This window comes from Haliotis cracherodii, unplaced genomic scaffold, assembly GCF_022045235.1.
Source record: "Haliotis cracherodii isolate W230 unplaced genomic scaffold, xgHalCrac1.p SCAF_6, whole genome shotgun sequence".
In the NCBI taxonomy this organism is placed as follows: domain Eukaryota; kingdom Metazoa; phylum Mollusca; class Gastropoda; order Lepetellida; family Haliotidae; genus Haliotis; species Haliotis cracherodii.
The window spans coordinates 62,999,332-63,017,575 of record NW_027266319.1 but is presented as its reverse complement, the minus strand read 5'-3'; the positions used below and the strand labels follow the sequence as shown (position 1 = coordinate 63,017,575).

Below are 18,244 nucleotides of genomic sequence, written 5' to 3'. Positions count from 1 at the left end.
AAATACAACCTCTGACATGGCAACATTCCTGATTTTTAGATATTTACAATACACAAACATGACCATTAATACCTGTTTTGAAGTAGCCTAAGAATTAGTTGCACATCAAACTCTCCAAATCTGCCTGTGCAATACCTCATGTCTACTCTTGTAGAATCATACCTATGGCAACTACATGAGTGAGTGAGTTGGGTTTAACGCCGCTTTTAACAGTATTCCAGTTATATCACGGCTTGTCAGCTTAATGTGGGAGGAAAGCCCAAAGTGATGCAAGTCTCAGATGTTTACCACTTCGGTGAAACCCACGAGCAAGGGTATGGTGCTGACAAACCTAGAAACATAATCGGGGCGAACCGGGATTCGAACCCACAATCATAGGTTTCTGGCATGCCCAAAGGACGCAATTCTGCACAGCGAATCGCGGCGCCTTAAGACAACTTGGCCACCCATGCCCCCTGCAACTACATGAAGTCATAATGGCATCTGGCACTGTTAACTTCAGACATGAGAAAGGCAGATAGAGGAAATATTGGTTAACAAATTCAAATTTCCATCCCAAAGCAGTGGAAATTTACTTACAGTTTTATGGGAAAAGGTGAAAAGAGAATTACAGATACACCACTTTGTGCCAAAAGCTTTGAGACTTCTAGCCGGAACATGGCTTAGCATAAGTTTCAGTAGAATTTAGTGTCATTATATGGATTATCATTAGCTGAGCTTTCTAGACCGAACAGAATTTACTAGACTCAGGCTCCAGACTAGTGGCTAAAGCTGCAGACTGATAAAGTGTATACATCTTCTGGGGGCAAGTTGGTTGTAATTTTCACATAAGTTAACAAGTTCGCTAAAATGAGCGTATTTTCTCTGCTTTGAACAGTATTTCAGTTATATCACCAGTTGTTAGGGTCTGGTCCTGGTTCAGGGAGAGCTGAAGACATACCCCCATCATCTATACTACTCAAGTGAATGGGGGAACACCCAAAGTGACGCCATGATTGCCAATGCCCCAGAACACCAAGACACCATCAGTTACAGGAGAAAGTTTGTATTTGTATTTAAATCTACAGTCTGCAAATATGTTCATTTGAAGTCAATGAGGCAATAAATTAACAATAAAATATAACAAGACAAATTTATATTTTTCCATCTTCCTTATAAACCACATAGTAGACATACACAAGAACATTTGTGAGAAGGTAAACAGACAGCTGGGCTGTCAAACCAAAACAACAGTCTCAAGCATGAGATGAATTAGGATGCTAGAGTTACTTCCCTTTGACCACAGTCCTAACCCTGCATTTGCCAGATTACAGCAATGTCATATGAGAGAATACATACATTGTGCTGACAGGAACAGAAGCTCCTTTAAAATCCCTCCAACCAACTCATACAGTACCACATAAAATATACTCATTGAATTGTCCATGTTATTTGCAAAGAGTGTGTAATGCTGCTAAGTGCATGTTTTTAGTGCTACCACAACATCTCATGTTGGTCAAATCCAAGATGACGCAGGTCATAGATAGTAACCACTTCTATGAAACCCACAAACACAGGTATCACAATTAGGGCAAATCTGGGATTGAATCCCATGTCAAAGGGACACAACTCTATACAACATCCTAAACTATAGTCTGGAAGGTAATTTAAGGTACCGACATTTACTACAATATCTGAAAAACTATTGGACCTACTCCAGTAACAGTTGGTATGAGATTATTAAACAGTCATACATAACTGGATACTACATTTAAAGACAATCGGTGCATGAATAAAAAATCTGTCTATTAAGCTATCACTATATATCACTATATATTCGTCACAGGTGGAACGAGCATTCATTGAAACAGCCGTCTGCATAATGCTACCCCTGCGTCACAGGGCCATATGACACAGTTGAACCAATCAACTCAACTCGAAAGGGTGCACAGGAATCACGCACGCACGAATACGGTGTTAGCGTTGGGCATCTCAACGTGCGTGATTCCCGTGCACCCTTTCGAGTTGAGTTGATTGGTTCAACTGTTCATGCACTGATTGTCTTTAAATGTAATATCCAGTTATGTATGACTGTTCAATAATCTCATACCAACTTTGACTGAAGTAGGTCGGATAGTTTTTCAGATGTAGTAAACGTTGGTACCTTAAATTACCTTCCAGACTATAGTTCATTGACAACTATTCCGATCTGTTATGATGAGATGAAATGGGGTTTAACGTCGCGTCCAAGATTATTGCACTTATATAGCGATGTGCATGTACGTGTGTGTTTGTGTGGCTCCTTGTACTAGTCCGGACTGATGCCGATTTATAGTGCTAGCCCACTGAGATACCATGCCGCAGTTTAACATGAATACCCCACTCAGACACAGTATACTGACTCCGAGCCGACCAGTCCTTGTTTTAGCCCCTCAATGCCGAGCACCAGACAGGGTAACAACAAGTACCATCTTTTAACGTCTTTTGGTATGACGCGGCCCGGGATCTCTGATCTGTCATGACATTGTAATGTTCAATGCATGTGTAAACTTACTTTTCTCTCCTCTCCGGTTGTTTTCCATGACCTCGACCCCGAACTGTATGAGATCTCCGGAGAATATTTCCCTGGGGGGCGACTCCTCCCCTCCCTTACACAGCCTCTGGTTGTTGATGAAGGTGCCATTGCTGCTCTTCGTGTCTTGCAAGTAGAACTGAAACACAATGCACCAGTCTCAACAGATTGCCTTCCAACTCAGTAACCGCATCAATGACACACTCCTGCAGTGGTGAATTTTGTTTAATGCGGAAATACGCAATATTTGAGCCATGTCATAGAGGTTCAAAAATAATCGAGTCTGGGTCACTGCTCATGCTGTCAACAAATGGTTAAGACTTGAATACTTTCAGGCTACCTGACTGCAGTTTACATTTACCGTCTTCAACGTAATAAGCGCCCAGGGCGCTTATTAGAATATTTTTTTGAGTTGAAAGACTTTAAATTTCGTGGTTTATGCTAACAGCCTGAAATGTTTACATACGACAGATATATTTTTCCAGAATTTAATTGCCCATAATTAAGGGTGATATAACACACAAGTGCGTATTATACACGAATAAATAAGACTTGAGTACATTGATCAGTCGGAAGAGTGCTGATTGGGATTGTTCACTTGCCAATAAATTAGCAAATATCGCCGTGGGCGCTTATTAGAGCGGGGCGCTTATTAGAGCGGGGCGCTTATTACGTCGAATACAGTATTTAATCCCTCACATTTGACTGATCAAAAGGTTTGCATATCACAGGAACACTGCTCTTCATTTCCTGCTTGGATTGGTGATGTGATCGTATAATAATCATTCATTCTCAATCAAATCAGTTTCAGTTTCTATTCACTATATATTTTCATAAAACAGTTTCTTTCAACAGTTTCTGAAGTCAAGAATAAACAGACGAGACATTGTGTAAGATGTAAACCGCTTGACTATCATTTACTAGCCAAGGTCTTTTGTGCTGGCAGTAGTCCTGACAGTCAATTCCCAGTTTATTAACAATAACATACTTCCAGCATTCATCCCTGTTCCGTGATATAAGATATAATATAAAACAAAAAAACAAAGGGTCTGTGGTATTCCAGGCTAGAATAGGTCCCAGGAACCTATTGCTGTCTTAGAGTTGGTTGGTTGGTTGGTTTGTTGTACGCCGCACTCAGCAATATTCCAGCTATATGACGGTGGTCTGTAAATAATCGAGTCTGGACCAGACAATCCAGTGATTGATATCATGAGCATCGGTCCGCGCAATTGGGATCGATGACCTGCATCAACCAAGTCAGCGAGCCTGACCACCCGATCCCGTTAGTCGCCCTTTACGACAAGCATAGTCACCTTTAACAGCAAGCATGGGTTGCTGAAGACCTATTCTACCCCTGCTGTCATAGAGGAGACTTACTGGAGGGGGTGGTCAGACTAAGTGACTTTGCTGATTGCTTGTGGTAGTGTGTAAACATTACCCAGTGACTTCAATGCTCATAATATCAATCACTGGATTGTCATGTCCAGGCTCAATGAATTACATGCTGCTGTCATAAAACAGCTGTAATATGTCTGCGGCTTTAGCCACTAGTCCAAAGCCTGAGTCAAGCAAAATTCTGTTCGGTCAAATCCAAAAACTGAGTCAAGTAAAATTCTGTTCGGTCAAGTAAACTCTGCTGATAACAGTCTATATATTAACACTAAAATCTTTTGAAAATGATGTTTTCGTCAAGAGCCAAGTTTGGGCTAGTAGACTGAATGGGTTTAAAAAAATTAAAAAATTCAAATTATTAAACAAATTATTATCACCCAAAATGACTTTAGGTTCAGTATTCACTGAAGAATCTGTAACAAGGAATACACTATGTTACAGTGTGTCACAAGCAAGTACAATAACCTAGAACTGCCCTTATACCACTCCACACCTATACAACAGGTAAAATATGCTTTTTATTCCATATATACTACACCAACGCTTAGTCTCTGAAAATACATCATTTTGATAGAAACAAACACCATTCAACTTTGAAAAGGAACCCTGTGACATCCGACATTTCAAACCTGTGGAATACCTAGACCTGCTTGTCTAAGGCTATATCATTACAGTAATAGCTGGGCGGAAGGGATCATTATATGGTCTAAGGTCTTTGAGACAGACTATCCATTAGGGCTGGGACGAGTCCCATATTACTACCCAGGTACCCACGCCCCTATTACCTGACCCTACCCGGGTACCCGCTATCGGTGTCAAGAGATAGGTACAAAATGTCCGATTGCGAATAGTTTGACAGTAGCCCTGGCAAAATGTATTTAGATACACGCATAAAACGATGTGGTAATGCATACACTGAAGTTGACTAAAGTTTTAGCTTTGTTCAAATATATATAAGTCAGAAGGAATGTGTTCATAGTCATGAAGAAATGCAAACATTGGAGACTTAAAATTGTCGTGTAACCATGTATTTATATTGTTAATTCTTGTCATGAAACAATATATCACGTGACTAACCACAGGTCCGGGTAGTCCTGTGGGTACCCGGGTCCTACTCAGGACCCACCCGACCCGAGTATCCGAGTTACCTGTCCCAGCCCTACTATCCATGTATATGTGTTGATATCCTAGATGCAGTCCCTATCTTATACACATTTACAGTTTAATATAAAATCCATATTCAGAATACATTTTGGCGCTGATTGTGTCATATAAACTGGAGATACTTGTTAATATTCCGTACCAGAGTTTGACATAGTTTCTGAACACAACATTTTTATTCCCCAGAACAAACACAAAATTGTGCTATTATAGGAATTCAGACAGTTATCTGCCCTTAATAATGTAAGCCTGCATTAATGTCAGTAAGGCAAACAAAAGCAGAGAAATATTCGCCATTCATGCAACAGATCAGTAGTGGGGAATACAAAGCACTGGCCAGCTGAGCAATGTATTTAATATCATCACACGGACTGCCTAGTACAATTATCAGCATCTTGCGATTTGGCACCGAGCCCAGTGGTGTATAACCAACCATTACAGATGACTAAACCCGCTTCAATACTAATCCAACATAACTAGGATCATTAGCCAAGCACATTCCTCGGAGGAAGTGGTTGTTTCACTTGAGAATGATTACACAGACTGTCTGACATGTTGATGAAATGAGCTTCCAGTTTGTTGATGGTGGTGTTTGAAGGAGGGACATGCGTGATGATGTTATCATAACATATCCCAAGTATCAGCCCCTACACTCAATCGCCTGCTTCAATTAGGTCAGGACCGACATCCAGTGCAGTTCGTGAAATCTTCATTCAGTCTCGGAGGAATTCATTGTGTTTCATGCATGAGCGAACTGTGTACACTCAAAATTACCTGCTGGAACCGATCTTCACTGGAGTGTGGACTGAAATTTATCTAAACAGGGCAGGTGCTATGTTTATTTGAGACAGCGGGGCTAGGAGTTTCATTTCATTTCACCGCACACTCCTGGCTATATTTTTTTTATCAAATAATTACCCTTGTTTTCAAGGCTAATTTATTTATTTTTATTTTGGGGGAATTTAAGTCTGCAGACTGCAAAACGATGCACAGTAAAGAATTTCACTATTTTTTCACACCATAAAATAACAGATATTTCACCAATCTCTCTCCTTTCACTGTAAAAATGAGAGCAAGTGATTCACGTCTTCCCTCCCACAGAGATATGACATTACATAAAAACTGTCAAAACAGTGGCAAATCCAACTCTCTCATTCTCAAATAAAAATTACTCTTCTGATCAATTAGACTGTGTACCAGACAGAAAAAAATTAAAAGGAGTCCCAACTCAAGTCTAGAATGATTTGGCAAGTCTAGATTGCCTGATATTAAGAAAAGTTCTGGGCCCCATGTGGATTTTTAGTGAGTGAGTGAGTGAGTGAGTGTGGGTTTACGCCGCTTTTAGCAATATTCCAGCAATATCACGGCGGGGGACACCAGAAATGGGCTTCACACATTGTACCCATGTCGGGAATCGAACCCGGGTCTTCAGCGTGACGAGCGAACGCTTTAACCACTAGGCTACCCGACAGCCCCTGTGGATTTTTATGTTTTTATGTTGTAGATATATATTATTGAATAAGATAACTTTATTTCCTGGACTAAATGTCAGTCTCCTGATGAATGTTCTCTGACATTTGTCCGAAGAACCAGTGTTCATGGCAAGCCTGTCTTAAAATAGTCACTCAGCAAATCAACCGGAACATCAGCCTTTCATAAGCTTTCCTCCAAGCACTCAATCATTACTCCTGAAGTCTCACACATTCACACTTCTTCATGAGTATAAGCTGTTAGGGAAATATCTGTATTTGTAAAACAGTGAGTGATTGAGTGACTAGGGTTTTACACCGCTTTTGGGGCAATATTCCAGCAATATCACGGCGGGGGACACCAGAAATGGGCTTCACACATTGTACCCATGTCAGGAATCGAACCCGCCTCTTTGAGGTGAAGAGCAAACGCTTTAACCAGTAGGCTACCCGAATTTGTAAAACAGACACCTGAGAAGAATGTGGAACAATCATTGAGTCACAAACACCCAAATAGCCAGCAAATAAGTCTTATAACAGATATGTAGACGGTTCATCCAAATCCAATTTCAGACCTTTTCCACAAGTCACATCAGGAATGGAAATTAACCAAAAACGTCTACTCGCCCAAATAGTTATAACATGTAGCAGTACCAATTCTACTAGCCCAAATAGTTATAACATGTAGCAGTACCAATTCTACTAGCCCAAATAGTTATAACATGTAGCAGTACCAATTCTACTAGCCCAAATAGTTATAACATGTAGCAGTACCAATTCTACTAGCCCTCAGGATACCTCTAACCTAAAGCTAACTGGTCCAGGGTGGCTAGTGCTAATTTCCATATCTGCACAGCAACCTCCATCCCAGAATGATATATGTTGACGGTATGTTGACGGTATGTTGACATACAAAACCATTACACAACAGGCACACAGCCCAATTTACCAACAACCTGTTAACATCACGAAGACCTCAACAAGGCTCGTCATACCAACAAATCACGCTTGTCCATTTACATGTATTTAAAGTTCTTATTTCCTGTGACATTTCATTTCCTCTCAATAGCTGGACAGAACCCAAGTACTGAAGTACCAGGTACAGAAATAAATACTGACGACTATCGAATAACCAATCTCATTAAAATGTGATTTGATACTGATACGATATCTCTCTTCCAGAATTTCACCTCCATAGAAGGTCTGTCAGGTGAAGCATGAGTGAACTTTGGCTGCCCAATCTGAATAAAGGATGCATCACATCACATCACGTCACATGGGTTGTTGAGACAATCAGATGTTAAATCTCTAAAATAATTTGGTTTCGCTTCCTTCCCACCTCAATTCAGAAATATTGATCTGAGCACAAGAAACCTGCCACAGAACATCAACTACATTTAACAGTACACCCTTTGGTTGTAGATGGCTTAGTTCGCAGGTAGAGCAAGAGGCCACATAGAAGTTCACATCAATAACAGATCACAATAAAGGAAGGTGAATGGTGTTTTGACCATCAGACATTTCCTTGAGGCTATCTGACTCGTGTTGAAGACATCCTTCAAGCGAATTGAAAGGCCAAGATATACTCACCGTCAAAAGAAACGCGATTACCATACATGTTGGTTAATATATGAAGAATTACTCATTTTCAAGAGATATTAGTGAGTTTGATGCATAAATGATCATACTTGGAAATTGTGTTAACTGATGCTTATGAACGCATCATGTTTGACGTCACAGATTCATGACTCGAGATGCACCATTTGTATCGTGCAGGATTAGCGTGTAAAGTTTGGAAATCACATGTAGCATATCGTGATAAGAAAAAAGACACTGTGGTTACACTTGACTGATGGTTAGTTTTGTCAATAACTGGTACACACTGGAAACATCTCTTCTTAACGTACATACTTCTCTATATGTTTCCATGGTTCGCGTTTCTTTTGGGGGTGAGTGGATAACGTCCCTGGTATAGAGTATGTGTATCTTTTAAATGAGTAACACTTTCAGAAATCGTGATGAAAGTCACACTAGACAGATTTCACCTTCACCAACACGGGCAATGATCCATGCCGAGGTGCACCAGCACAACACCCGTGATAAGTCTAGGGTGGGGCCTTGTGCTTTTAGCCCTCAATTTGAAAAAAGGCCCACATTTTCAAATACAGTTGGGCATTTTCACATTGAGCTGTATGGGCGTACCTCTAAAATATATGAAATTTTATCATAAAGGGCCCATGTCAGAATTCCCGGAGAGAACCCTGCAACACAACAATCCAAATCATGCACATTCACTGATTTAAGACAACTCTTCCACAGACAAACAGCCTCAGAAATTAACGCTAGTTCACAAGCCCCAGACTACCAAATTGTGCTGAGGACAAGCAAAAATCCAATGATATTTGTCCTCATTGACTAGAAGCACTATAATTCTTAACCAGGTATCAACATTTCAATTTTGATATAACATGTAACTGAATTAAACTGTGAGAAATGTGACCATACTCAGTTCTGTCATTTGGTTTGGTTTGTTGTTTAATGCCGCACTCAGCAATATTCCAGCTATATGATGGCTGTCTGTAAATAATTGAGTTTGGACCAGACAATCCAGTGATTAATATCATAAGCATTGATCCACAAAATTGGGATCGATGACATGCATCAACCAAGTCAGCAAGCCTGACCACCCGATCCCGTTAGTCACATTTTACAACAAGCATAGTCACCTTTTACGGCAAGCATGGGTTGCTGAAGACATATTGTACCCCGGATCTTCACAGGTACAGTTCTATCACCTAATATTCTACCCCGGATCTTCACGGGTACAGTTCTATCACCAAATATTCTACCCCGGATCTTCACGGGTACAGTTCTATCACCAAATATTCTACCCCAGATCTTCACGGGTACAGTTCTATCACCAAATATTCTACCCCGGATCTTCACGGGTACAGTTCTATCACCAAATATTCTACCCTGGATCTTCACGGGTACAGTTCTATCACCTAATATTTTACCCCGGATCTTCACGGGTACAGTTCTATCACCTAATTCAAAAGCTCTGTGTTGTGTAACGTGACACCACAGCTACACGATGACCTGATCGGAGCATTGCAGCATCCACCATGTTGAGGTGCTTAGATGGATAAATTCCCAGTCAAAAATAAATGTCTGTGAAGGAAATTAAAGAAACTGTAACACTACGACTGCATGGGCAGAAACAGTTCTTTCATCCGGAATGTTCAAGATTCTCCCTAGAATATTTTCTAACATAGAATTGATAATTACTGAAAACAGTGGGAGAGCGAGTGAGTATAGCAATATTCCAGCACTATCACGGCGGGGGACACCAGAAATGGGCTTCACACATTGTACTCATGTCGGAAATCAAACCCAGGTCTTTGGCATGACGAGCGAAAGCTTTAACCATAAGGCTACTCGACCGCCCCGAAAGCAGGAGAGACTGATTAAAGATCTCACAGGACTAACTCTGACTCTGAAGACTAGTGACATTAGGTCCCTACATCCTGGTCCTGTGGACCGGTCTCTGAAAACAACAAAATGTCTGAGGAACTATTCAATTAGACCTCCTTGATGATCCAAGGGTTTCAGATTGGACCATTTCCTCGGACTCATTATCATCCATTTCCAAATGGGTATTGATGTAGAAGAATGACCCATCACCAAGCGATTAAATCATGAAAATGTTCTTACAACATTTGTTTCCAGGAAAATCACTCAATCCAAATGCGTCATAATATTTGCAAAACGACTTCCTGGCTAAAACTTCCAGGTATCATTCTTGATAAATCTTCATAAACATACATCCTTCTTAATCTCAACATCAACAGGAAGACAACACAATTTATGAAATATCAATGATTTATGAGAGGCAAAGTCAATGTCCTACTTAACTCATTTTTTATCCCACATAACCTGACCCCATCTAGCCATATTGCTGAACATTTGGAGGCTCTATATATATGGCAAACAAGATTAATTACATCTTGCAAGTAGACCAACCGGACTCGGACTGGTGTAATGTTATCGAGACAACAGCACATCGTATTCCCAGAAGTATCGCCTCAGGTAAACCTACACCAACACCAGTAGCCATGGTTACGTCAACACTGACAGCCTTGTGTTTAACAATCTCCCATGATCAACAGTGATGTAAGTTGTCGCTTTTTGCCTGATTATTTTTTTGTTTGGTTTCTCTGACATTTCGAGAGCATGATATATAAGTCATCACCAGCTGCCCACTTCAAAGATCTTCATAAACTTCCCGTAGATCAAAACTTTCGAAAGATCAAACCCTTCTCAGTTTACGTGAGTGAGTGAGGGATGTTTGTTTTTAACGTCTCTTTAAACAGTATTCCAGTTATGTCAGCTTGATGTGGGCCTTAGACCAGGGTTAGAAAGTGGCACTGGTCCTATAGTCCTTGCCAAGCTGCCCAGTAGTAAAGGTATCCTAAGGACTAGTAAAAATTTGCCATTTTTAAAGGTTTGATATATATGTTATCATTATAAGGACTAGTTTCTACCGCTGCTTAGACGTTTATCACTTTGGTGAAACATGAGCACCGGGATGATACAGACAAAACTAGAAATATAATCGAAGCGAACCAGGATTCGAACCCACAATCTCAGGTTTCTGGTGTGCCCAAGGGACACAACTCTGTAAAGCAAATTGTGGCACCTTACATGACTGGGCCATCTGAATTTCCATCATAATACATGTTATAGAAATGTTGATTGGTAATAATTTATTAACATATCACCATTCAACTGGTTCTTTAGCAATGAAGAATATAGGACTCAAATCACAGGATATCAGATATCGATGTGGAGAGCATCGTTTACTGCTTCTCTCGTCATGGATATAACATGTAGACTAAGCTTGAACAGTTTTTCAGTATATCACAAAGTGTCAGCTTGAGGTGGAAAATATGCAGTGATGAACAGGTTTCAGACATTGACCCCTTTGGTGAAAACCACAATCACAGGTAAGGTCCTGACATAGCAAGAAAAATAATCTCGGCAAATCCTGGCATGGCTAAGGGACACAACCCTGGACAGCCTTGGATGACTCGGCTACCTGTGCCCCACAAACATGCAGAATATTGTTCAATGTTTCACTAAATTACACACACATTAGTCATTAATTTGACTGATCCGAAAAGATATCAAGAGTCAATGACTTGAAAGCATAATAAGATTTCCAAACCCTGAGTAACATTTTGTGAGATGACTATTGACAATATTGACATTCAGAAGATCGATTGCGTTAGACGAAGGAGTCAACAGCTATGCCTGTGTACTTTGTTTGAGCTGGAGGGCAGGTAATAACGAGGGCTCGGTGTCCTGGCGGGAGAACACGTGGAGTTGATGATGACCACGAGATCAGCAGGATTGTGGACACACACCAACCTGGGCATGGAGGTAAGTCTGGAGCCACTGATCCAATAACAGTCAATAATTCAATCTGGTCGTGCTTGACGGTCAGAATGGTTATTGATCACTCATGTCTGTTCAATAGTGAGCAAAATGTTGAGGAATTTGAAAATGTAGGATTTTTATTCATAATTAATGTAATTTCAATAAACACAATGACAAGGAGATTGCAACGATTAAAATAAGTTGCAGTAATCTCCATGAGTGAGTGAGTGAGTGAGTGAGTGAGTGACTGGGTGACTGGGTGAGTGAGTGACTGGGTGAGTGAGTGACTGACTGGGTGAGTGGGAGAGTGACTGGGTGAGTGAGTGAGTGAGTGAGTGGAGATTTATGCCACTTGAAGCAATAAGCATATCATGAAAGCGGGGCACTGGAAATGTTCACACATTGTACGCATGTGGGGCATCACCCGCAGCGTGACAAGAGAACTCTTTCACCCCAGGCTAACCCCATTAGCTCTCCATTAGGATGTTGATATCCTTTGATGCCGGTATCTCACTAAACTGGGCTCTGTCTCTTCAGCTGAAGTCACTTGAATATGAGCAGATGTCAGATAACACTTAGTTCTCTGTGACCTACAGGTGAGGTGAGGTGAGTGAGTATGATTTTTCGCCGCTTTTAGCAACATTCCAGCAATATCACGGGAGGGGACACCAGAAATGGGCTTCACGGGTCTTCTGCGTGACAAGCGAACGCTTTAAGATTGGGCTAAATGTCACATACAAGACATTGCACCAGCTGACCAGTCCTTGCATCCCCCTTAATGTCAAGCACCAGGCAGGGTAACAAGAAGTACCATAATTGAACATCTTTTAGCATGAGGTGGCCAGGGAGCGAACCACTTGCTCTATCAACTAGACCATGGAGGCAATGCCCCACGGTCTACTGCCCATATCCAGGCCATATCTAGACATTAATTATTAACTGTATGATTGATATACATCATAAATTATCATACCTCAATGTCAGAATGATGAGATCTGATTGGTCAACGTGAAAGTGATAAAATACTATGTATCCTGCCTTGGAGGAGTATAAATTTCCCTGCGGGAGAATAAATCCCTTATACCCCGCCACAAGACAAGGCTGCACGTATATTTCCAAAAAGGCAGACTAAATCCCTTATACCCCGCCACAAGACAAGGCTGCACGTATATTTCCGAAAAGGCAGACTAAATCCCTTATACCCTGCCACAAGACAAGGCTGCACGTATATTTCTGAAAAGGCAGACTAAATCCCTTATACCTCGCCACAAGACAAGGCTGCACGTATATTTCCGAAAAGGCAGACTAAATCCCTTATACCCCGCCACAAGACAAGGCTGCACGTATATTTCCGAAAAGGCAGACTAAATCCCTTATTCCCCACTGTAGCAAAAAGCCTGATGCTTTTTACGAGTCAATGAAAGTCACGTCACATAGCACAAGTTAACCTCATCTCAATAGAACAGTTGTTTTCTATTAAATTTGAATTTGTTTTAATCATTTTACAATGTCAAACATGTCAGTAAGATAAATTTGTTGCAGAATCCGGCTTGTGGTATAAAACCTAACATGGGACGTATAAAACCCCATGTATACCTTGTGATCCTGCTACAGCAAATATTGTCTCCCACACAAAATCATGTTTGAACAGGATGGACTTACTATTTCCTTAAGTTAATGGCAGTGTCAGTCTGTGAATACATACACACAAGGCATTACTTGAACATATTGAGAGAATGCTGGGGTCATCTGTTACAGATCACTTCAATTTATTAATAATAATATTAAGACTGTGATGTTATGTCATACCATTTCACATGTTCTTGACACTCAATATTTACGGGGAAATTCAAATTTGAAAAAGACCCTTCTGAAACTTGACAAGGCTGGTGGACGTGCAGATGCAGTGTTCGGTTTTCTCCTGTGCTATTTGAATCAAGGGAGCCCTAAATCTATTTATTTAATTAATTGGGGACCCTTAAATCTTTGATTCATAAAATTTGGGACCTCTAAATCTTTGAATTATAAAATTAGGAACCTCTAAATCTTTGATTCATAAAATTAGGGCCCCTAAATCTTTGATTTATATAATTAGGAACTTGTAAAAGGATCATGATTAATATCCAACAGAACAAAGACAGAAACCCTTACAGATAAAACAACTTTGTTTCTTTCACCAGAATGATCAGCACACCCAATAGAATGCACTTATTGTCCAGTTCCAGTGTTAACTGATGGTAAACCAGGATAATCAGGATCAACCCATCTCGAGAGAGGCCCACACTGGTATCAGCATCTCTCAGACAAGAAATGGTGCCATTCTCTTTAATCCCACCCAGTCCAACTGAACTAGCACCAATCACTCCCCATCACTATAGATTAATTGACACAGCCTCAAGGGCTGTGTTTCCATCAATATCCCACCACTTAGATCAGGGCAAAATCCTGACAAACTTCCACAGTTCTTTCGCACACTCAATCCAATCTGCTAACAAGTTTGTCAAATGTTGTTTCAAAACAATGTTTAAATGCAACATTTGTCAAACAAGAACGTCTGACTTCTGTGCTTAAAGACTTAGTTTACAAGAAACCTAAATAGTCTGATCGATGAACAGGCTCCCCTGACACAGAATGCCTTCTATGCCTTCAGTTAAACATAGACTTAGGAATCAATGGCATGTAACAAACACGATCAGAATGGGAGCGGGGAAATACAGCCAAGCTTGAATACACAGCAGGATTACCTCCCAGGAACCTAGTATTAGATAGGGCTGGATGATACACTGACTGGGCAATCTGATAGGTAGGACTATAGCATTACAGGACTATAGGCCCTCAAACCCTGCATTACAGGACTATAGGCCCTCAAACCCTGCATTACAGGACTATAGGCCCACAAATCCTGCATTACAGGACTATAGGCCCACAAACCCTGCACTACAGGACTATAGGCCCACAAACCCTGCACTACAGGACTATAGGACCACAAACCCTGCACTACAGGACTATAGGCCCTCAAACCCTGCACTACAGGACTATAGGCCCACAAACCCTGCACTACAGGACTATAGGACCACAAACCCTGCATTACAGGACTATAGGTCCTCAAACCCTGCATTACAGGACTATAGGCCCACAAACCCTGCATTACAGGACTATAGGCCCACAAATCCTGCATTACAGGACTATAGGCCCACAAACCCTGCATTACAGGACTATAGGCCCACAAACCCTGCACTACAGGACTATAGGCCCTCAAACCCTGCACTACAAGACTATAGGCCCACAAACCCTGCATTACAGGACTATAGGCCCACAAACCCTGCATTACAGGACTATAGGCCCACAAATCCTGCATTACAGGACTATAGGCCCACAAATCCTGCATTACAGGACTATAGGCCCTCAAACCCTGCGCTACAGGACTATAGGCCCACAAACCCTGCATTACAGGACTATAGGCCCACAAACCCTGCACTACAGGACTATAGGCCCACAAACCCTGCACTACAGGACTATAGGCCCACAAACCCTGCATTACAGGACTATAGGCCCACAAACCCTGCATTACAGGACTGTAAGCCCACAAACCCTGCATTACAGGACTATAGGCCCTCAAACCCTGCATTACAGGACTATAGGCCCACAAACCCTGCATTACAGGACTATAGGCCCACAAACCCTGCATTACAGGACTGTGTTCACACCATGTGGTTGAAGGTGCCAGGTATCTGTCAGTGCTGATCTGTATGTGATCTGTACAGCTGCAGGTAGACCACACCATGCATTGGTTCCATCAGTGAGTCAGCTGACTGGCATGTCGAGCATGACCACAACGCCAGGCTTCTCACTGCTCACACAGACATACACTCATTCCGATGTAAGCCCATGGATTGTTCTTCAAAGATGACATGCATACTGAACAAATACTGGGTGTCCTACTGCATATGTTAACCAATGGAAAACACACACAAAGAAATACTCAGTGTTTTAGATCACCCTTTACAAACTAAAGAACAAACAAATGGTCCTGCAATGCTGAGTCCCTTGACCTTACCTCTCCTACCTGGCACATCATTGTCCCAGCCACTTGGTCACCTGACCCTTGTATCTCTTACAGACCCCAGAGCATCCATTAAACAACCCTCCTTATTTCTCAGCTTCTCAGCTCTTCTCAGCTCTCAGCTCTAGCAGCCGATACTCATCCCCTCCTCAGCTCTAGCAGCCGATATTCATCCCCTTCTCAGCTCTAGCAGCCAATACTCATCCCCTTTTCAGCCTATACTCATCACCTTCTCAGCTCTAGCAGCCAATACTCATCCCCTTTTAAGCCGATACTCATCCCCTTCTCAGCTCTAGCAGCCAATACTCATCCCCTTTTCAGCCGATACTCATCATCTTCTCAGCTCTAGCAGCCAATACTCATCCCATTTTCAGCCTATACTCATCACCTTCTCAGCTCTAGCAGCCAATACTCATCCCATTTTCAGCCTATACTCATCACCTTCTCAGCTCTAGCAGCCAATACTCATCCCCTTTTCAGCCGATACTCATCCCCTTCTCAGCTCTAGCAGCCAATACTCATCCCCTTTTCAGCCGATACTCATCCCCTTCTCAGCTCTAGCAGCCAATACTCATCCCATTTTCAGCCTATACTCATCCCCTTCTCAGCTCTAGCAGCCAATACTCATCCCCTTTTCAGCCTATACTCATCACCTTCTCAGCTCTAGCAGCCAATACTCATCCCCTTTTCAGCCTATACTCATCACCTTCTCAGCTCTAGCAGCCAATACTCATCCCCTTTTCAGCCTATACTCATCACCTTCTCAGCTCTAGCAGCCGATACTCATCCCCTTCTCAGCTCTGGCAGCCAATACTCATCCCCTTTTCAGCCGATACTCATCATCTTCTCAGCTCTAGCAGCCAATACTCATCCCCTTTTCAGCCTATACTCATCACCTTCTCAGCTCTAGCAGCCTATACTTGTCCCCATCTCAGCTCAAGAGGTGTAAGATTTCCATAACACCCAGGAGCTCCTTTGTAGAATAATTTCATTTAACTTTATACATAACTGTACTTAAGGGACTATATGTTAGTCTAACCTGAAGCCATATTTCATAAATCTGTCTCCATGTTAGAAAATAGGAATAAGCCCATCTTCAATGTATTCATATTTGGAAACCACGACAGAGCCTTGAAACATGAACCTTCACAATGATACAAGCCCATCCGTATGCTCTCGTCACTATAACTTTTATGAAGTTCTCATGAAGTCCTACTGCTATGAATACTGTCAGTGAATTCATGAAGGAACTGTGTCCTGTTGTTATGAATTTGAAAACTGACAATGACATAGACTGTTATGAAAGTGTTCTTGTGGTCTACATGGTCTAAGGTGCCTTAACGGCCCAGGTCCACTAGTTGTAGCTTCGAATCCAAGACTCTTTGGGATATCTCTGTGATAAAACTTAAATACTGATCCACAACTCACTCACTAATTCCACAGACATAGATGTTTTTACTCGTGATGATTTGTTTCGTAGGGTCAATTTGCTTCATTATTAGATCCGGCCAGTGATTCCCTTTTCTCAGGTTGATATTGGAGCTTTTAAAAATATAGAAATTTGGAATTCCTGGTACTTCACACACACAGGCTGCCTTTACTTTGTGTCTTTGGTAAACGTCTGAGACCTGCATCACTTTGGGCTTTCCCCTCACATTAAGCTGTTACGCAGTGATATAACTGGAATACTGACTCACTCACTCACTCACTCACTCACTGGCCCAGGTGGCCCAGTCATCTAAGGCGCAGCAATTCACTCTGCAGAGTTGCTTGCATCCCTTTGGCACGCCAGAAACTTATGATGCTTTCCCCTCACATTAATCTGTTACGCAGTGATATAACTGGAATCCTCTCCACTCACTCACTCACTCAGTGGCCTCTTGTAGTTTTCAGTTCAAAGTGAGTTTGTTATTCAAGAGTTCAAACATGACAACCTGGAATGGTTTACAAGGTAGCCCATTTCATGCCTCAACCCAAGTTACTATATTACACTACAGGGCATACTGTTCCACTACAAACAAGCCCACAATACCACATCAGCTCCCATGTTGACAGATGGTGGAAAGCAGAGTGTGACAAAGTATAATATATACATGGACACACTCCACTAGCCACCCGACATCCCGGGAGGTGACTGAGAGGCCACATACCTGCCACACACAGTACTAA

At 41.7% G+C, this 18,244-nt stretch overlaps 1 protein-coding gene across 17 annotated transcripts in view; it reads right to left on the bottom strand.

The window, feature by feature from the left end:
- Positions 1-18,244, bottom strand: part of LOC139445897 (sarcolemmal membrane-associated protein-like) — a 99,798-nt gene that overhangs the window by 56,124 nt on the left and 25,430 nt on the right. For all 17 annotated transcript variants that reach the window (XM_071227139.1, XM_071227141.1, XM_071227145.1 and 14 more), the window contains exon 3: positions 2,534-2,690. In XM_071227139.1, coding sequence (XP_071083240.1) covers positions 2,534-2,690 — 157 coding nt within the window. The remainder of the gene's footprint in view (positions 1-2,533; positions 2,691-18,244) is intronic.